General features: G+C 35.4%; 1 protein-coding gene across 4 annotated transcripts in view; it reads left to right on the forward strand.

Moving 5' to 3' along the window:
• Nucleotides 1–22,234, forward strand: part of TBCK (TBC1 domain containing kinase) — a 251,136-nt gene that overhangs the window by 69,012 nt on the left and 159,890 nt on the right. For all 4 annotated transcript variants that reach the window (XM_032633096.1, XM_032633095.1, XM_032633098.1 and 1 more), the window contains exons 10-19: nucleotides 44–192; nucleotides 1,800–1,938; nucleotides 3,267–3,366; nucleotides 10,639–10,688; nucleotides 10,868–10,997; nucleotides 12,568–12,666; nucleotides 14,338–14,400; nucleotides 14,921–15,047; nucleotides 16,440–16,490; nucleotides 18,279–18,362. In XM_032633096.1, coding sequence (XP_032488987.1) covers nucleotides 44–192; nucleotides 1,800–1,938; nucleotides 3,267–3,366; nucleotides 10,639–10,688; nucleotides 10,868–10,997; nucleotides 12,568–12,666; nucleotides 14,338–14,400; nucleotides 14,921–15,047; nucleotides 16,440–16,490; nucleotides 18,279–18,362 — 992 coding nt within the window. The remainder of the gene's footprint in view (nucleotides 1–43; nucleotides 193–1,799; nucleotides 1,939–3,266; nucleotides 3,367–10,638; nucleotides 10,689–10,867; nucleotides 10,998–12,567; nucleotides 12,667–14,337; nucleotides 14,401–14,920; nucleotides 15,048–16,439; nucleotides 16,491–18,278; nucleotides 18,363–22,234) is intronic.

The raw sequence follows: 22,234 nt of genomic DNA on the forward strand, positions 1-22,234 counted from the left end.
TAATGACTTTCATTCATGTTCCATATTTTAAATATTTCTTAAGGCCAACCCCAGATGAATTAATGCAGGACAATGTGTTCAGTGAAGTGTCACCTTTATACACTCCCTTTACCAAACCTACCAGCCTGTTTTCTTCTTCTCTGAGATGTGCCGATTTAACTCTGCCTGAGGATATCAGTCAGCTGTGTAAAGGTAATGATAAATACAACAAAGGATAGAAGTAATTCTGGAAGTGATTAAAATATAACCTAACATTTTAGTCCTTTAAATTTAATTTCTTTGGAGCAAGAAATTTAAGAATCAAGGAAAGGAAGTAGCACCAAACAAAAATTTTTTTATTATGTAAACCAAGGTCTTATTTTCATCTCAAATCTTAATGCTAAAATCAGATCTTCTAATTTCCAATGGAATTTCTACTACAACAATATTTGTATATCATATTTCATAAAATTTATTATAAATGATCTCAAAAAATCATATTATTGATAGGAAGTCCATATCATTATATTCCATGTTTGTAACAGAATATCACCTTTTCTCTTTTAATTCCTCTCTGAAGATTACAACTCTCAGAATGTGTGTTTTAGAGACACCAGTATGTTACCTTTATACTGAAAAATTATCACTACATAAGTTGTGGCAGGATATACTTACTGAACATTGGTTCAATCAAATATTTATTGAGTTTCTACTATGTTCCATACACTGTATCTGCAAGTATCATTTTTGCCAAATGTGGAGGCAGACAGACATTCAGTCGCACAATTACTGTTATAAATGAAGGTTAGTACGCACGTAGTAAGTGGAAGCAAAGCCTCCCTGAGATCTAAAGAAGGACTTCTCAAAAGAGGCAGAAATTGCCTCAAGACATAAAGATGGGACAGTGTGTGTTGGTTGCCTACCCAAGTGCTTTTTTCTGCCCTTCTTTCTTTCCTGCAGAGCTTGATATATCTGATATGTATATCCCATATGTCTCTGATACAGAGGATAAAAATTACACTTTTTTCTCAAAGAAACTGAATACACAACCAATATGTATATCTGCATTTAATCCTCTGCATTTTGTAGTATGACTATTCTTTTTTATTTTTTAAATAAGCAAGAGAATTTGCTTATGAAGCTAGACTTGGATTACCACCAAATGAGCAGATTTCCTCCCCTCCCCTCCAGAATCTTAAAAATTTATGTATAGAGGCCTTAGTTGGGTTCAATTGTGTATTCAGTTCAATCTCAACACCACACATCTATCTCAAGGCTGTATTCTTGGAGCAGCTTCTGGGAGTGGGGAAGGCAAGCTGAACGCACTTTCCAAGGACAGGGGAAGGGGTGGGAGCCTCCGTTTGCCAGGGTCCAGCTTGACATCAACTGGTTTTCATGTCTTTTTGATGACCTCCTTCAATAGGAGGAATACATAATGATGGGGTTCCAGGAAGGCCTCCCTAAGAAGTGCTACTCTGGCACACAGATTATTTTGAGCTAAAAATAAGCAAGGCCCAAAAGACTCATAAAGAACTTTTGGACTTTCCCCTAACTGTTTAAAAGAATTGAAGATGGAAGACCTGTTCCAGGAAAGAGTTATCACCCACAGATAATTACAGAAAATATGAACTCAGTGTGGTAAACAGGGAGGAACCTAGCAAGGCCCCTTTGATCAAAGTCCTCTCTGTGTAGTATGACTATTCTAAAGGGAATCTTATTATGTTCTTCAGTTTTTACTTTTTTATAATGTCAGCTATTATTGCCTGTTGCCTTTTAATAAAAACAGAAGGTGTGATAGCTTTTTAATTTTCCATTAATAGATTTAAGCAGTGATTACCTGGCAGAAAGATCTATTGAAGAAGTGTATTACCTTTGGTGTTTAGCTGGAGGTGACTTGGAAAAAGAGCTTGTGAACAAGGAAATCATTCGATCCAAACCACCTATCTGCACACTCCCCAAGTAAGGAAAGAAAACTTCTCTTGGAAATGAGAAAAATCTAGTAATAACTTCTTTTTAATTTGATTTTTTTTTTCTTTTGGTAGACATTCCGAGTCAGTGATTATGAAAGCAATTGGGAGTCAATACCTTGTTTTCTTGGCAGGAGTTCCTAATTGCAGAATTCCCATCAGTGTTTTTATTATTTTAATAAATATGGTTTTTTAATAAATAATTTGTTTTATGATCTATTTGAAGTAATATTGAAGTTAATATTATGGAACATCTCACAATAGTTGGTGATCAATAAAAGAAAAAATGTACAAATTAGAAAGAACAGTAATGTTTAAGAGAGTTAATAAACTAGGCTAGTGTTCCCATTATGAGGAACTATTTTTTTTACTTCTAATGATATTTTAAAATGTACTCAGTGACCTCAATGCTTATGCTAGAGATCATCATGGTGCTAAATCACTGTTGAGAAAAATCTGCAGAACTGCATAAGGTCTTGGACACCATCCTGTAAATTATCTAGAAGTTAAATAACAATACAACCCTAAGGGCCAAAATTGTCACTGTTCCATTGCTCTTCATATTTATTCATAAAGAAGAGAACCTGAATCTCTTTCCACCAGTGCCTTAAAGTTTTAATTTTAGATTTTAGAACTAGATTTGATCTTTGTAGGTAACTGTAGAATTCATCTGCTGATCATTTCTTTCTTCACATGTAAATTTTAGGTTAATTATTTGAATACACCACTAGCTCTCTACATTTTTCCCCTCTTAAGCTGATTTTTAAATATTACTTTAATTATACTGTTCACACAATGAATTAAGTAGAAAATTAGGAAATAAGATGATGGAAATTATAAGAATAAATGGTTTGAAGGATATAAAAATTCTCAAAAGTAATTCTCTAAAATTCTAAATGCATTTATTATTCAGTATTCTTTCTCCTGAGGAGTTATCATCATTAGCATCTTTCTTTCTTGTTCCCTTTATCATTTTTTACTCATATAAACTTCCTCAGGAACACATTTACATACTGTCAGGAGAGTAATTTAATCATTGCACCTGCATGAGCAGAGAGTATAAATCATACTCTTGTATTACTAAAATGCTTTATATTTATATACTGTATTTATACCAACTCAACATATATTTAAAAATGAAAATTTTTTGGAGAAATTTCAGCCAACAGTTACTTTTTTATTAACCCATTCAGTCTAAAATTTCTTTTTTTCTTTTGTTGAAGAGATTGATAATTTAGAATAAATTTTCTACAAGAAACAATAAATCAGATTTCTGTGCTCACTAAAATAATTTAAAATAATTTTTTAATCTCCTTTCAGTTTTCTCTTTGAAGATGGTGAAAGCTTTGGACAAGGTCGAGATAGAAGCTCACTATTAGATGACACCACTGTGACATTGTCATTATGCCAGCTAAGAAATGTAAGAATGGTATTTTGGCAAATTTGCTTCAGAACTTTCTCCCTTCCTTCCTTCTGTTTTTTTTTTAATAAAACCTTACAGATACACATGAATCCTTAAATTTCTGCCTGGTACTATAAAATATGTGAGAGTTTCTTTAAGGTATGTGCCCAGGAGTGGCATTGTTGGAAAATAGGATCTGTACATCATCAGCTTAGTATATGTTGTTATATTGTCTGTTCATACAAGTGGCCTTATCACTTTATCTTTTTACTATCGTTGGATAAGGGTTCTCATTTGTCCGCATATGTGATAGCACATGGTCTTATCAAATTAAAAAAAATTATTGTTCTGAAAGGTGTAGAATGGTATTTTACTATAATACTAATTTTCAATTTCCTGACTTTAGTACAGTTATGAGCCTTTTCATATTTTTTGCCATTTGCTTACCTCTCTGTACATTGCTAGCTCATATCTCTTGCCAGTTTTTTTGCGTGATTTCTTACTGATTTGAGGACTTTTAAAAATGTATTCATTTACACAACCTTTGTTGGCTATACAGACATACCTCAATTATCACACTTAGCTTTATTGCACTTCAGACATATTGCATTTTTTACAAATGGTGGCAACCATGCATCAGGCAAGTCTGTTGGCACCATTTTCCCAACAGCATTTGCTCACTTTGTGTCTCTGTGTCACATTTTGGTAATTCTTGCAGTATTTCAAACTTTTTCATTATTATTATATTTGTTATGGTAATCTGTGATTAGTGATTTTTATGTTACTGCTGTAATCATTTTGGGGCACCACGAGCTATGCCCACATAAGATGGTGAACTTAATCTGTAAATGTATGTTCTGACCATTCCACCAACTGACTGTTCCATCTCTCTCCCTCTTCCCCGGCCTCCCTATTCTCTGAGACACAACAGTGTTGAAACTAGGCCAGTTAATAACCCTACAATGGCTTCTAAGTGTTAAAGTGAAAGGAAGAGTTTGTCATCTCTCACTTTAAATCAAAAGTTAGAAATGATTAAGCTTATTATTGATGAAGGTGTGTCAAAATGTGAGATAGTCCAAAAGCTAGGCCTCTCGTGCCAAACAGCCAAGTTGTGAATGCAAAGAAAAAATACTTGAAGGAAATTAAAAGTGCTACTCCAGTGAACAGTGATCTTGATAGAAGATGAAACCAGCCACAACATTCCCTTAAGCCAAAAACTAATCCAGAGCAAGGTCCTAACTCTCTTCAATTCTGTGAAGACTGAGAGAGGTGAGGAAGCTGCAGAAGAAAAATTTGAAGGTAACAGCGCTTGATTCATGAGTTAGAAAAGAAGCCATCTCTAGAACATAACAGTGCAAGATGAAGTCAGCAAGTACTGATGTAGAAGCTGCAGGAAGTTATCCAGAAGATGTAACTAACATAATTAATGAATGTGGCTACACCAAACAACAGATTTTCCATGTAGATGAAACAGCCTTCTATTGGAAGAAGATGCCATCTAGACTTTCATAGCTAGAGAGGAGAAGTCAATGCCTGGCTTCAAAGTACAGACTGAGTCTCTTGTTTGGGGCTTATGCTGCAGCTGGTGACTTGAAGTTGAAGCCAATGCTCATTTACCATTTTGAAAATTTTAAGACCTTTAAGAATGATGCTCAGTCTATTCTGCCTATGCTCTATCAGTGGAACAATAAAGCCTGTATGACAGTACATCTGTTTACAGCATGGTTTATTGAATATTTTAAGCCCACTATTGAGACCCACTGCTCAGAAAAATGATTCCTTTCAAATGTTACTGCTCACTGACAATGCACCAGGTAACCCAAGAGCTCTGATGGAGATGTACAACAAGACTAATGTTGTTTTCATGCCTGCTAACATCCATTCTGCTGCCCTCAGATCAAGTCATTTTGACTTTCAAGTTTTATCCTTTAAGAAATAAGTAAGGCTAAACTGCCATAGATAGCAGTTTATCTGATGGATCTGAGCAAAGTCAACTGAAAACCTTCTGGAAAGGATTCACCATTCTAGATGTCATTAAGAACATTCATGATTCATGGGAAGAAGTCAAAATATCAACATTAACAGGAATTTAGAAGAAGTTGATTCCCCAACCCTCATGGAAGATTTTGAGAGGTTCAAAAATTCAGGACAGGAAGGAACTGCAGATGTGTTGGAAATTGCAAGAGAACCAAAATTAGAAGTGGAGCCTGAAGATGTGATGGAACTGCTGCAATCTCATGATCAAACTTTAAATGATGGGTAAGGATTTGCTTGCTATGGATGAGCAAAGAGAGTGGTTTCTTCAGATGGAATCTAGTCCTGGTGATGATGCCGTGAAGATGTTGAAATGACAACAGAGGATTTAGAATATTACTTAAACTTAGTTGATAAAGCAAGCAGCAGGTTTTGAGAGGATTGACTCCAATTTTGAAAGAAATTCTGCTGTGGGTAAAATGCTATCAAACAGCGTTGCCTGCTACAGAGAAAACATTCATCAGAGGATGTGTCAGCTGATGGGGCTGTCTTCATTGCTGTCCTATTTTAAGGAGTTGCCAGGGCCACCCAACCTTCTGCAACCACGAGCCTGGTCAGTCAGCAAGCCCTCAGCATCGAGGCAAGACTTCCCCCCAGCAAAAAGGTTATGACTTGCTGAAAGCTCAGGTGCCAGTTAGCAGTTTTTTTAGCAATAAAGTATTTTTAATTAAGGTATGTGTATGGTCTTTTTTTTTCTACATAATGCTATTGTACACTTAATAGACTACAGTATAGTATAAATAGCTTTCATATATACTGGAAAACCAAATAATTTGTGTGACTCGCTTTATTGTGATATTTGCTGTATTATGGTCATCTGGAACCAAGCCCACGGTATCTTTGAGGTATGCCTGTATGTGGTGCGTTTATGTTCTCATCTGTGGCTTTTCCTTTAACTTTTTGATGGTGTCTTTTAATGAATAGAGTTCTTAATTTTATCAGTGCTTTTCTTTATAGTCAAATATGTTTTGATATATTTTGCTTATTGTAACATTTAAATTTAATGTTAACATTTACCAAGGTTACAAATATATTTTTATGAAGTTCTTCCGTATTTTCTTCTAAAAGATTTAGACCTTTTTTTCCACATTTTGTCCATTAATTCACCTGTATTTTTTTTTTTTTAGTAAGATGTGAGGTAGGTATCCAAAATCACATTTCATTCATAAGAAATAATCCCTTGTCTCAGCACTACATATTGAATAATTCACTCTTTGGTTTTTTGATCTGTAATGTCAGCTCTTTCATGTATGTGTGGATATGTTTCTGAGCTTTCTCTTCTGATCTTTGACCTATTGGTATAACCTTAGCCAATAACGCACTATATTAATACATGGTTTTATATGAGGTCTTGATGCCTAGCAGGGGAGATGCCCAGTTTGTTCTTTAACGTGAACTCTAACATGGAGCTCTTCTATTTGATTTTTATAATCATCTTGTCATTTCATTTTAAAAGTATAGGATTTTGATTAGAATTGCATTGAATTTGTAGAGAATTGATATCTTCAACATATGAGTCCTATTTCTTGAACATGGTGTAGATATACCATTTATTTAGGTCCTATTTTGTATCAAAATTTCCTTTTTAGTGTCTATATGTTATCAGATTTATTCCTAAGATATTAAATTGTTGGTCTTATAAATAGGATGTGTGTATGTGTATATATGATGTTTCTTACTCTGAAGTTTGTTTTGTTTGAAATTAATATAGCTATTCCAGTTCTCTTTTAATTAGTGTTTCCATGGTATATCTTTATCCCTTTACTTTTAATGTATTTATGTCTTTATGTTTAAAGTGGGTTTCTTTTAGACAACGTAGAGTTGGATCTTTCTTTACTTTTTTTTTTAAGTAAATTTATTTATTTATTTATTTTTGGCTACATTGGGTCTTCATTGCTGCACACGAGCTTTCTCTAGTTGCGGCTAGCAGGGGCTACTCTGTTGCGGTGCGCAAGCTTCTCGTCGCGGCGGCTTGTCTTGTGGAGGCTTCTCTTGTTGCGGAGCATGGGCTCTAGGCACACAGGCTTCAGTAGTTTTGGTGCACGGGCTCAGTAGTTGTGGCTTGTGGGCTCTAGAGTGTAGGCTCAGTAGTTGTGGCACACGGGCTTAGTTGCTCCGTGGCATGTGGGATTCTTAACCCCTGCACCACCATCTTCTTTACTTTGAGGTGTAATTTTGCTAGATACAGAATTCTAGTTTGGTTGTTTTTATCTTTCAGTACTTTAGACATTTCACCCCACTCTCTTTTTTGCTTACATGCTTTCTGGAGACCCGTCTGATGTAATTTTTATCCTTTTTAATCATAGTTATTTATATAAAATTCCTGGTCTGATAATTCCAAAATGTCTACCATATGTGAATCTGGTTCTGAATGTCTTTCTTTTACATTTTAGCAGGGCTTAACAATTTTTTTTTGAAAACCCAACATGATATATTAGTAAGAAGCACAATCATAAATAGACCTTTAGTGCAAGATTTCATGTTTATCTAGTTGTTGTGTAGCTTTTTTGTCAGAGGGTAAAGTTTTCTCAAGTGTCCTTGTTCTTCCTTACTGCCTTTGGGTTTCCCTGGAGACTCTTTTATATAGGGTCTGAGGCTTGCAGTTCTTTCAGCTGGAATCCCCTGTATTATACAGGAACTCTATATATGGAGATAAGATAGGGGAGGGAGATAAGGTTGGAGGGATAATCCTATCATTAGGTCTCAGTGTTTTAGTGAGCCTTTGTCTCTGGGCCTGAGCTTCTCAGCTTCCCTCCCCATTTCTTTAGGTGAGACAGGAAGGCTAGAGAGAGCTGGAATTGGGTATTTCTTATCCCCACATCAAAGACTAGAGGGGCCTAGAATCTTGTATTTCCCTTACCCCAGGTCATTTAGACTCTGGTAAAATAGTTTCCCTTGAGGGCAGGCCTTTACTTTTGACAACAGGGTACTCTGGGAGCAGTTTAAAAGTGGTTACTTTGCCCCTCCTCCTGCAAGAGACAAGAGGGGATTTTTCTTAGACTTTCACCCTGAGAACCTGTTGGGATTTATGGAGGTAAAACTCAAGGAAGTGTGGAGTTTCCCCTAGGGCTGGGCCTCCAGAAGTTTTTATCTCTCAGGTTAGTCCTTGGCTAAGTCTGCAACGATTAGTCAGTTACCCTTCAAATGTTCTTACCAGGCTCCAGCAGTAGCTTCTGCTCCACCTTAGCTGTGATTGTCTATATTTGCCTGTCTCTCCAGTTTTCCAGGGAGCATTTTTGCCCTGATCCTGATGGCTCTAAAAAGAGCTGTTGATTTTCAGTTTCTTCCATTTTTTTTCTTGCTGTTAGGGCAGGATGGATAACTTTCAAGCTTTTGAGTGTTGGACTGGAAGCTAAAACTCCTAGCCTTTTTATTGTTGTCTATAGCCAAAGATAAAATAGATAATTTTCCTTGTTGTCTCTCTCTAGGCTAGCAGTTCAGAGCCCTCTCCCCACCCCATGGCCAGCACATACACACAATTCTGTCTTTACTGGGGTGTAGCAGGGTCTCCTCCAATTTGGCTGCCCTTTTAATCAGGTGCCTGAGCCTATGTCCCATTGTGCTCTAAAACCCTAGGCCACAGTTATCAGTAAGTATACTTTAGTGCTAGCTTACCTCCTTTCTCTGTAAACCCAGCTTTGTGTCTTACGTCATTGCATTTTTGTTACTCTTTTAGGCTTTTCCTGTCATTTAATATTTTACACATTATACAATAGGGAGATATTAGAATCTCTTATCTGCTATAATGCCAGGAACAGAAAATTAAAATATATGATGATTACACCTGATACCCTAAACTTATCATCTCTTTGAAGAGGAAGAATGTGTACAGTGGACAAAATAAGTACCAATACAAGGTGGTAAACAATAAAGTATATCCAAAACATATGGTTTCAACTGATTGTATTTAACTCTTAATTTGTTTCTTTAATTTAAATATAATCCAAATTATATGAATACAAGTTGAATGTAGGCTTCCATTTTATTTACTTCCTCAGTTCCCTTACATTTCCACTTCTGAAATTTAAAATACTTTTTTTCTATAATTATTCAGAAAAAATATTAATGTTGATTTTTAAAATAATGTAGAAAACAAATAATGATTTTTATCTTATACTTTTCTGTATAAGTATTTTTGCCTTTTTTAAACCCTTAATATGCTAAATTTTTAACTAGAAAAAAGCAGACAAGTTACTAATAATATTTATGACTTTCAGGGCAGTAAAACCTAAGCTTTAAAAAAACATGTATGTTAATAATGCAGTAAAAATTGGGTAAAATCTTATTTTTCAACTTAGAATTTTAATACGTGAAAGCAATACCTCAAGGTTTAAGGGCAAAATGGGATAAACGCATGTCAAATTTTAGAGAAAAGTTAGGCATAAATCCAATGTTTGCCAGATTCTCTGTGCTGGGTTTTCTTTGGCTTTTAAAAATTCTGGGAATAACTCACATGGATGAGTGCACAGTGACTCTAATCAGCAGAAGGTCGATGCTGGCTACACAGGGACTTCGATCTTCTGTGTCAGTCCCCAGAGGAGCAGACATGCTGCCCTCTAGTTGGAAGTTGAACTGAACAGCAGGGCAGCAGGCAGGGTGGCATTAACTTTAATCACCCTGCTTAGCATTTGTCTAAGATTTTACTTTACTACTGCCTACCTTCTTATGATTTTGGAGAATATCTGTAATTCTGGCAATGTCATCATTTGGTGTAACATTTATTATAATGACTTTGTGAAAAAAATCAAAGAATTGAATTTTGTCAGTTGATTTATCAGCCGTTTGAATCATCTGTGTTCAAAGTATGATGTGAGAAATTCTTTTGAATCCTTTTTATTAGCATCTTCCTTTTGTCTTAGTTTGTATTAATGTCAAAACAAAAATAAATCTGACTTAGAGGGATATGTATGCAAAAGTACATTTTAAAATAATATTCATATAATTTTAAAATATCCATTTATTAAATTTCATACTAATTTTAGTATTTCTGAATTGTGTTTGGAAAACAATTATTATAGGTGTCTAACCTTTACAAGAGATACCTGGAGGTTAAAAAATCAAAAACCAAAAAAACAGTTCTTCACAGCAAGGTATATTTGCATATTTATGTTAGGAATGAATTTTAGATTCTATCTTATACTTTTCTTGGTACCTTTATAAATTCATAATTTTAATGTTATTTTTCCTTTTAAATATGGATCAGCGTTTCTGTCTCAGATCCTAAATATCACAAATACTTTCTCTCTAAATTCACAGAGATTAAAAGATGTTGATGGAGAAGCATTTTACCCACTACTTGAAGATGAGTGAGTATATCGTCTCCTTTTACACTTATTTTTCCTTTCTGTTTATATTATACTAGTAAGAAGCTTGTACATTTTCTTTGAAAAGTATTTCTTAAAAATAACACAAATATATGGTGTTTTTAATTTAAAAAATTTTTATACCTTTTGTCAATTTTTCTGCTTTTGTTTCTTTTTTACAGTCAGTCTAATTTACCTCATTCAAACAGCAATAATGAGCTGTCTGCAGCTGCCACTCTCCCTTTAATCATCCGAGAGAGGGACACAGAGTACCAACTAAACAGAATCATTCTCTTTGACAGGCTGCTAAAGGTAGAGATTCTAAACTGTAAAGTGTTATAAAGAGCCCACATACAATCCTTATTTTTTATTTCATTGGTAATTCTTAGGGAATCTTGATGTCATGAGAACACTAATTCTTATGAGCTATCTTTTCTGATTAACTTTAATTATAAAAATGATACCTGTTCATAGTACATAAAATTAAAAAGTAAACAAGATGCAGAAATCTATGCAAAATCATATTAGACAAAATATTAATATCTGTACTATTTAAAGAACACCTAAGGGGAGTTCCATGGTGGTCCAGTTGGTAAGAATCCGTCTTCCAATGCAGGTGACATGGGTTCAATTCCTGGTCAAGGAGCTAAGATCCCACATGCTGCAGGGCAACTAAGCCTGCACACTCTAGAGCCCACGCACCACAACTAGAGAGCCTGCGTGCCACAGCTGCTGAGCCTGTGCGCTGTGGAGCCCGTGCCCTGCAACTGCTGAGCCCACGTGCTCTAGAGCCCGTGCACCACAACTAGGGAGAGGCCCATGTGTCACAACGAAAGATCCCTGCATGCCGCAATGAAGATCCAGCGTGCCGCAACTAAGACCCAGTGCAGCCAAATAAGTAAATGAACACCTAAAAACCAAAAGAAAAAGCACTATTATCGAAACAGAGAAATGGATAAAGAATGCAACAGGACTACAACTAGTCAGTAAATCAATTCAAAATGTGTATCCTTACTAGGAATGAAAAAAAATTCAAATATAACTTTTTCTTGCATACTGAATTAGCAAAGTGAATAAAGGTATATTGAGATTGGAACGCTCATTCTTTTTTTTTTTTTTTTTTTGTGGTGCGTGGGCCTCTCACTGTTGTGGCCTTTCCCGTTGTGGAGCACAGGCTCCGGACGCGCAGGCTCAGTGGCCATGGCCCACGGGCCCAGCCGCTCTGCGGCACGTGGGATCTTTCTGGACCAGGGCACAAACCCGTGTCCCCTGCATCGGCAGGTGGACTCTCAACCACTGTGCCACGAGGGAAGCCCCCAGAACTCTCACTCTTTTAGAGTAAGTGTAAGGTGTTAGAAACATTCTGTAAAACAATTGAAAATATGTATCAAGAGCATTAACAACATCCATACCCTTTGTCCTAGTAATTCTCTTCTAGAAATCTCTCCTAACATACAAATTTACAGAATGACAAATTTATGTGCAAAGATATAGAAGAAACCATAATAATAACATATTTGTTTAATACTTTCTATATCACCAGATATTTTACAAAGTGCCTTACATACATTATTTTACCCATATGAGACTGGTAATATTATTCTCATTATGAGTCTTTCTTAATTCTCCCAGAGCACATAATAGAGAGGAATGATTAAAAACAGTAGAATCAGCTCCTCTCTTTGATTGTGTAATAGGAGATTTACAGAAGATAGGGAAACATTGCACTGCTAATTTATATGTATTAATAACATCAAAGTAATTTCAGGTACTTAGAAATGTATTACAGTTCAACTTTTTCACTGGTATATTGAGATCTGTCTAGACTAAAAAGATGACACTGGTAATTTGAGATATTTTTCATATCTTTTTTTATCTCTAGGCTTATCCATATAAAAAAAATCAAATCTGGAAAGAAGCAAGAGTCGATATTCCTCCTCTTATGAGAGGTTTCACCTGGGCTGCTCTTCTGGGAGTTGAGGTAAAAAAGAAAAGAAAAGGTTGGAAGCTGATTAATAGTGGTAGGAAAAAAGAATGAAAGTGCTTTCTGAATGTGTACTTTTCAAGTTGCTAGAAAATTATGTAGTAAAATATGAACATTAAGAATATTTGGCAATTTTAAGTGAACAGAATAGAGGAAAAGAATATAGGCTAGATAGAATAGAAAAACATAATTGATGGTTTGTTAGATTTATTCTATTTAATGTATTTAATGGACTCACAGAAATTATCTTGATTATTAATTTTAAAATCAAAATATTTTAAGAATATATGTATATCATTTATAAGTCTATAGTCCTGCTTATAAAGTATGTTCATCTTGGAATTGGATTGCCTATTTATAACTAATGCTATCTAAATTTGGAAAAATCTTCCATACTAATTTGAACCTTGTCAGAAATCATTAACATAATGATTTAGTGCCTTTTGGCACATCTGTCTTACCAGAAGCATGCTGCTAAGAGAAATAGCTACTTTATCTTCTACAACACCTTATCTGTGGCAGTGAGGAAAGGAAAAGTGTCACAAAATTAGTGGGGTGACTTGCAGTGCTATCAGAGAACAGCAGTCATGATAATGGGCTAAATCCTGCCAGATTATTTCATTTTCTGTAATTTCTTTGTCATTTTGCCTTCATGTATTTTCTTATAGATATCTTATGGATGTCCATCACCTATTTTTGTGTGTGTGAATTTCCCCAAATATTTTTAATCCTTTTAACTCTCTGTTGAAAGATTTCCTTCCTTCATTCCTGATTCCCTTGATGAGAATCTCTAAATATCTTTGACTTTGGTTGGTTGCTTTACAAGAATGTCTAGTGTTCTATCATACGGTAATAGTTAGAATTGTAGAACCATATAATGCTTAAAATTCAAGAGGACTTCCAAGGTCAGGTTGTCCAAATCTTTCATTAAATAGATGTGCCAGAGAAGTTGGCACAGCACAGAGTTTGAACCCCAAATTCCTGGCTGTTTCTCTACCATTACGGTTAACCAGACTAATAAGAAGTGTTCCATGCTTGGGACACTGAGCAAACATTTGAAGTGGTTTATTCAGTTATTCTTTCTGTAATGGTATAACTGAAAAATGTAAATGATCCCTTTAGTCCCTTAATGATTTTATAACTACATGATATTCCACTCTAATTCATCCCAAACTTCTGCTTGCTGGTGCTGAACTACCACTGCTTCAAAGTTTCACTTTACTTTTCTTTCATTACCAACTTTAACAGGGAAATTTCTTGTGGATGAGCCCTACTCCCCTCCCCGGAATTTTAAAAAAATTTCTTCATGAAATTTACTATGCGTGAGATAACAGTGAATAGAGAACAGCAAGGCTGTGTTTTGTGTTGCTGTGGAGGCTGGGAGATTGGCTAAGCATGGTCGTTAGCCACATGACTCATTCAACACATTTGTCTTCCAGTGTGTCTAATTCAAATGTCTGCCTTAGCAAAACGGTAAATTGTCTCAGACTTTCATCACAGACTGTCAAAGATGTAGAAAATTTTTCTAAGGAGTATACTTTGGGTTTGAGTGTGCCTGTCTATAATTGGGTGTGTTTTCAAAGATAGATATTTATAAGTAGATTTTTCCTAAATTTATAATTTATTAAGGGTATGATAAAGTAATATATCTTCTCTTATTTTTTGCAGGGGGCTATTCATGCCAAGTATGATGCAATTGATAAAGATACTCCAATTCCTACAGATAGACAAGTATGATTTAGATTTTCTTAAACAACCTAAGTCTGCCCAATCTTTAAATTTTAAAAAGGCATGAGGAATTTTCTTCCTTTCATTATGAATACTGAGCAGCCATCATATGCATATGGTGTTAGAGAAGCATAACTCTTACCTCTTTAAGATTTGCTCTAACTCATTAGTGAGTTAGAACTGTTCCTTTTAGGAGTTTAGGCCAAGTAACTTTTTCTAATAATGTAGTTTTTTGTCTGAAGAATTTGTCCTTTATTTAGACCAGATTGTAAAGGAAGGTTTTTTTAAAACTAAATTAATACATACCTTTTCAAAAGAAGTAGTCTGCTTTCCTTGTTTTAAGTATACTTACAACTTTTTGGTGTTTCCAGTGGATTAGTATAACATTCAAAAACTTCATACACCACAATTATGTAGGTTGCCTATTCGGAATTTCATAACACAATTTCTCCTTTTCCTTATCTTGGGATTTATTGGCAATCAGTCCATTATAGTTTTACCTTATTGTTTGGCTGTTTTACAGATTGAAGTGGATATTCCTCGTTGTCATCAGTATGATGAACTGCTGTCATCACCAGAAGGTCATGCAAAATTTAGGCGTGTATTAAAAGCCTGGGTCGTGTCTCATCCTGATCTTGTATATTGGCAAGGTAACTTTTTTTCCCTATTACTAAGACACTTTTTGAAGTGTTAGGAACATGTTGCATGACTGACAATTTTTAAAATCAAAGCAAAATATCAAAATATCCTTGGCTTTGAGAAAAGTCAATACTAAAGCTATGCTCCATTTTTTGAGAGGTTTACATGAGAACTTTTTTTTAACTTGGTCTAAATGTCTAATGAATATCATTTAAATGCAAGACATTTAATGAGACAACTTGCCGTCATGTTGATTAGGAAAGTATAAAGAATATTTTGTGCTATTGTAATCTTTGTGAATACACTTTTTCAATACTTATGCAAATAATAAAATAATTTTGTACCATAAATAGTTTGGGGCAAGTTTACATTCTTGGCATTTAATGATCTACAACTTATGCTTATCAGGGTTACTGGGAATTGTGAAATAGGATATCACCCTGAACTTCTCATTTTTTTCTCTCTTTTTTAAAAAATATCTTTAATGCTCCATATCCTTGATTTGTAGCTTTCCTCATTACTGTTTCTGTGGTCATTGTTAAATTCATGAATGAGAAATCCATTCCACCTAGTCTTATTTTTGAATTTGTTGTAGTAGTGCTTATATTTCAATTCTGTGTCTATTTCTGGCCAAACCTGAAAATGAAGCTATTATTTTTCCTAGCTCTGTTCATTTTAGAGTTCTAACAGTTACAGATAAATTTATATACATTCTTTTAACATGACGGTGTATGAATAGCATTATTATCAATAAAAGAAATACGTCATGTATTTGTATTTTACTTCAAAATTTTTTTTGTGTGTGGTACGCGGGCCTGTCACTGTTGTGGCCTCTCCCGTTGCGGAGCACAGGCTCTGGCTGCACAGGCTCAGCAGCCATGGCTCACGGGCCCAGCCGCTCCGCGGCGTGTGGGATCTTCCCGAACCGGGGCACGAACCCGCGTCCCCTGCATTGGCAGGTGGACTCTCAACCACTGCACCACCAGGGAAGCCCTACAATTTTTTAAAGAATTTTTTTTCATCATCCCAGAGAAACATGTAAGAAAAATTTTCATCTCCTAAATAAGGAAACCTGTCTGGAGTTAAGTGATTGACAAGATCACACAGTCAGGGACTATATGCAAGCCTTCTATCATTTTTACATTTTTCTATTACTATATTTCTCTCTTCAACTCATAATAACCTTGATAATAATAATGGTTGGTTTATTTTGGACATTTACTATGTGCCAGTCACCATCAGTTATTCCTCACAATAACCCATGACGTAATATATTTCTGTATGGGTAATACGTACAATGCTTAATCTATATAGAAGTAATGCAGAGAACTCAATAAGGTATATATCTACAATTCTGTTGGATTAAGTTTATTTGAATTCTTTCCTCAACCTCTCTCCATCAGGTCTTGACTCACTTTGTGCTCCATTTCTCTATTTAAATTTCAATAATGAAGGTAAGCCTATTTATCATTTAAATAATTATTGTGCATATTATTTTAAAATATTTTAATCAAACGTGAAAGTTTTTTGTTTTCATTGAAAGGTTCTTGCTCTCTTCCTAGTAGATATTGTACATTTCTGTGAAATAATCTATTAGACTCATTTTAGAGGATGGGAAGGATTAGTTTGTTACTGGAGAGTTTCAGCTGTGACTAGAGATTTAGGGAGAACCTGATAGATTATTCTAAATGCATTCATCTACTTTGGTGACTATTTTTTTTTTTTTTTTAACATCTTTATTGGGGTATAATTGCTTTACAATGGTGTGTTAGTTTCTGATTTATAACAAAGTGAATCAGCTATACATATACATGTGCTCCCATGTGTCTTCCCTCTTGCGTCTCCCTCCCTCCCACCCTCCCCCTCCCACCCCTCCAGGCTGTCCCAAAGCCCCGAGCTAATATCCCTGTGCCTTGCGGCTGCTTCCCCCTAGCTATCTACCTTACTACGTTTGTTAGTGTGTATATGTCCATGACTCTCTCTCGCCCTGTCAAAACTCACCCTTCCCCCTCCCCATATCCTCAAGTCCGTTCTCCAGTAGGTCTGTGCCTCTATTCCTGTGGTGACTATTTTTATGAAACTTTGGAGAAAATTCTGACATTTTTAGAGATTAGTTTTAGTCTATATATACTTTCTGAACAATTTGTAAAGAAAACAATATTGATACTTTATCCTCCAGAGACTTTTATTTCAACCACTACCTACCTCCTTTTATTTTTTAAGCCACTACCTCCTTAATGAAGACTTTTCTTACCCTCTTGAATCCATATAGCACTTCGTATTTCCAGAAATTTATCTTCTGTATGTTTCGTATTATAGTTATTTATATACTAATATAGTAACCCTTTTTTTGTTTAGCAGCTTTTTTAAATGACAAGGGGTTTTTTTTGTTTTTTTTTCTGTTCCCTCATTTAATGCCTTTTATAGTAGGTTTTTCAATAAATATTTGAATATTTATTGTGAATATCTCTAATGATATCACATATAGAGAGTGTTACCATATACAGCATAAATCCTTAGAAGCCTCAATCTCAGAATTTCCATTTCTTCAAATTCTATTTCATATCAGAATTTTCATAGATTTCTGGAATTTGAGTAGCAATAGCATAATCCCAGAGAACTAAAATTTCACTATTTGACTACTTTTTTAAATGCCTGTTCTCTGATTTTAGTCTTTAGACTAGGTTTTGTTGCATTTAGTTAAGCATAGCTCATTATCACACATACTGATCCAAAAATAGTAAAGGATCTGTGTTTGAAAGAACAATTTATTGCTAGTGTTTCTAAATCCAAAGTTCTCAGGCTCTTTGCATCAACAAAAATTAGCGATCTTGAGGTTTATATAGCTCATTAATAATGATTATGTTTAGAGATTTTAAAAATGCATAAAGTTCTGATAAAAAAAGGTTTTTATTCTTGTAGGATAATGATTGCTGCAGTAGTTTGCTTTTTTGTTTGTTGTTTATTTTTGTTTTTTGGGTTTTTTTTTTGTTTTGGGGTTTTTTTTTTTTGCTGCTGCAGTAGTTTGAAACTGAAAAGTTTCTAAGGTTATCTTCTGTTGTCCAAAACATTTTCTGTTTTAAATGGTACAGGGTTTTTCCCCTTAAATTTTGTGCTTCCATCAATTATTAACATAACTCCTGTTTAAAAGTAGATTCAAAGAATGTGTGCTAAGTGAGTGAATGACTGCTGATCTTTTACCTCATTAACTAATTTGTTATATTTCCCTCACTCTTTCTTAGCCTTGGCTTATGCCTGTATGTCTGCTTTTATCCCCAAATACCTGTATAACTTCTTCTTGAAAGACAACTCGCATGTAATACAAGGTAAGAAAATGTGTTTCTTTGCCTTTTTATAGGGAAAGCACTTATGTCAAAAGTGACCAATACTCAGTTAAATTTATGATTTTGACCCAATAAAATATGGTGACAGGGCTTCCCTGGTGCACGGTGGTTGAGAGTCCGCCTGCCGATGCAGGGGACATGGGTTCGTGCCCCGGTCCGGGAAGATCCCACATGCCGCGGAACGGCTGGACCCATGAGCCATGGCCACTGGGCCTGCGTGCCCAGAGCCTGTGCTCTGCAATGGGAGAGGCCACAACAGTGAGAGGCCCGTGTACAGAAAAAAATATATATATATGGTTACAGTGTGTCACTAAAACACGTGAAAAGATCATTAAGTTTAGTCTCTTTTCCACGTCCACAAAGAATTATGGTATTTTGCTAATGACTGTTTAATATCTAATCTCAGTTTGGTTCAAATTCAGGCATGCCAGTTTAAGAAAATAAAAGTCCAACTGTTTGTTTCTCTCATTGCCCACAAAAACCTTCACCATGGAGCAAGCCTATCATGAATTAGTAAAAAGTTTAAACAGTGTTTAATTGTGTAAGTAAATAGAATATTAAAAACACTTCTCATTCATCTTATTCATGCTTGATCACCCAAAATATCCTCCCACTTTCTTTTCTTTCCTAAAAGACACCTCCTCCTTCAGAGTTCAAGGCGTAGCATAACCCATCTGTGAATTCTTTCAGGACTACTTCAGCCACATTCAAACTTTTATATAATTTTTTGAGCTCATTTTTGAAAGTAGTGTAACAGAAGTTTAATAATAAACACTTGTGAATCAGACAAACTGTTTCAAATTTAAGTTTCATTACTTATTGTGAGTCTTAAACAAATAACTTAAGTTGGCTAGGTATAATGTTCCTCATATCTGAAATAAAAATTGTTGTAAAGGTTAAGCATTATAAGATATGTAAATACCTAGCACATAAAAACATTCATTTCAATAACAATAATTATTACTATATTGTTATTTTTACTACTATTACTATTTTTATTATCATTATTACAATTTTTTGATAATGTAATTATTGTCATGGTATTATATATCATTTTATGTCTTATATTTTCAAGAAGATTTTAATGTTTTAAGGACAGGGAATTTTCTTATAGTTTCGTATTTCTTTTGGAACAGACTACAAAGTTGGTTGCAGTCTCCCCATTTACCATTTTTATGAAACTTATCCAACACCCCCTTAATTTAGACTTTTTTACTTATATGTATATCCTATTAATCTATTAAACTTTAAACAACTTAAAGCTGATGCTGTTTATTTATACCTGTGTCATTATGGTTTCATATAATTCACTCAATTTGAATAGATAAAGCAGGAAAACTACAAGCTGTGTCTGGTTTATCAAAAATTCTGAGTAAGTGGGGTCTCAATTAGCAATATTTTTACTCAGTTATAAATGAGTATAAAACTAGAGTACCAGAGGTCAATATAATGAAAAAAATAATTAGAAAGGAAGCAGAAAGGGAAATGTAAATTAAAAAGATAAAGAGACTGAAAATAAGAGGAAAAGAATATGGATAAATAGCGCAACACATACAATTTTTCCATCATCATTTACATTAGTATATAGAGAAAAATATTAAAATTCTTTTTAAAAACTTAGTGTTTACAAACACATCAAGGAATGTGATCATTCACGGTTCTCTGTGTCTACCACATAGATGGGTGCTAGAAATTGAAGTAATGATCCATTGTCTCTATGTTAGTTTTGAAATGTAATTTCTATTGATTTGTATTTGTATATTGAAATGATTTGGCCTAAAATGGATATATCCAAGTCCCTGTACATTCCTAGGATGTGGACTTATATATAGTTGGGATTAACTTAAGAATTTTTTTTTAGAGGGCAACAAATTTTGTTTTGATTTCTTATAATTAAGAACAAGTATATTTTATAGGAAGGAACTTACCTTTTGCTTGTAGGTTAATTTGGTAAAGCCATCCAACTTCAAGAGTTATGTAATATCATCTTCCAAGAATTTATGAATTGGTGTTCTGTAAGTGTATACCTTGTATCTTAATAAGGATATGTTCCATACTTATTCATAGATTTCTTACTATCCTTTATCAGTAATGTTTATTATAGAGTTGACAGTGTACTCTAAGATTCCATAATACCAAAAGGAGCAGATTTAATAATACCTTGGATGATACCAGGAGATTTCAGGGGCTATTCATTGCAAAATATGTCAAACAGTCACCAAAGACAAACTGACAAAATTAAACGTAGAAAATAGTCAGGTTAGTATTTGTGCAACACAAAAGGTGATTCCTTTATCCTCAGTTAAACATAAGACAGCAGTATAATGCTGTTATTTTTAAAGCTAACATGAGGAGAGGAACCAAGATGGCAGAGTAGAAGGACATGCTCTCACTCCGTCTTATGAGAACACCAGAATCACAACTAGCTGCTGGGCAGTCATCAACAGGAAGACACTGGAACTCACCAAAAAAGATACCCCACATCCAAAGACAAAGGAGAAGCCACAATGAGATGGTAGGAGGGGCGCAGTCACAGTAAAATCAAATCCCATAACTGCTGGGTGAGTGACTCACACGCTGGAGAACACTTATACTACAAAAGTCCACCCACTGGAGTGAAGGTTCAGAGCCCCACATCAGGCTTCCCAACCTGGGGGTCTGGCAACGGGAGGAGAAATTCCTAGAGAATCAGACTTTGAAGGCTAGTGGGATTTGACTGCAGGACTTGGACAGGACTGGGGGAAACAGAGACTCCACTCTTGGAGGGCACACACAAAGTAGTGTGTGCATTGGGACCCGGGGAGTGATCAGTGACCCCAGGGGAGACAGAGCCAGGCCTACCTGCTAGTGTTGGAGGGTCTCCTGCAGAGGCGGGGTATGCCTGTGGCTAACCTTGGGGACAAGGAGACTGGCAGCAGAGGTTCTGGGAAGTACTTCTTGGCATGAGCCCTCCCAGAGTCTGTCATTAGCCCCACCAAAGAGCCCAGGTAGGCTCCAGTGTTGGGTTGCCTCAGGCCAAACAACCAAATAGGAGGGAACCCAGCCCCACCCATCAACAGTTAAGCAGATTAAAGTTTTGCTGAGCTCTCCCCACCAGAGCAGCAGTCAGCTCTACCCACCACCAGTCCCTCCCATCAGGAAACTTACACAAGCCTCTTAGCCTCATCCACCAGAGGGCAGATAGCAGAGGCAAGAAGAACTACAATCCTGCAGCCTGTGGAACAAAAACCACATTCATAGAAAAATAGACAAGATGAAAAGGCAGAGGGCTATGTACCAGATGAAGGAACAAGAACAAACCCCAGAAAAACAACTAAATGAAGTGGAGATAGGCAACCTTCCAGAAAAAGAATTCAGAATAATGATAGTGAAGATGATCCAGGACCTCGGAAAAAGAGTGGAGGCAAAGATTGAGAAGATGCAAGAAATGTTTAACAAAAACCTAGAAGAATTAAAGAACAAACAAACAGATGAACAAAACAATAACTGAAATGAAGACTACACTACAAGGAATCAATAGCAGAATAACTGAGGCAGAAGAGCAGATAAGTGACCTGGAAGACAGAACGGTGGAATTCACTGCTGTGGAACAGAATGAAGAAAAAAGAATGAAAAGAAATAAAGACAGCCTAAGAGACCTCTGGAACAACATTAAACGCAACAGCATTCGCATTATACGGGTCCCAGAAGGAAAAGAGAGAGAGAAAGGACCCGAGAAAATATTTGAAGCGATTAGAGTCAAAAACTTCCCTAACATGGGAAAGGAGATAGCCACCCAAGTCCAGGAAGCACAGAGTCCCATACAGGATAAACCCAAACAGAAACATAATGAGACACATAGTAATCAAATTAGC

The sequence above is a fragment of the Phocoena sinus genome, chromosome 5 (genome assembly GCF_008692025.1).
Source record: "Phocoena sinus isolate mPhoSin1 chromosome 5, mPhoSin1.pri, whole genome shotgun sequence".
In the NCBI taxonomy this organism is placed as follows: Eukaryota; Metazoa; Chordata; class Mammalia; order Artiodactyla; family Phocoenidae; genus Phocoena; species Phocoena sinus.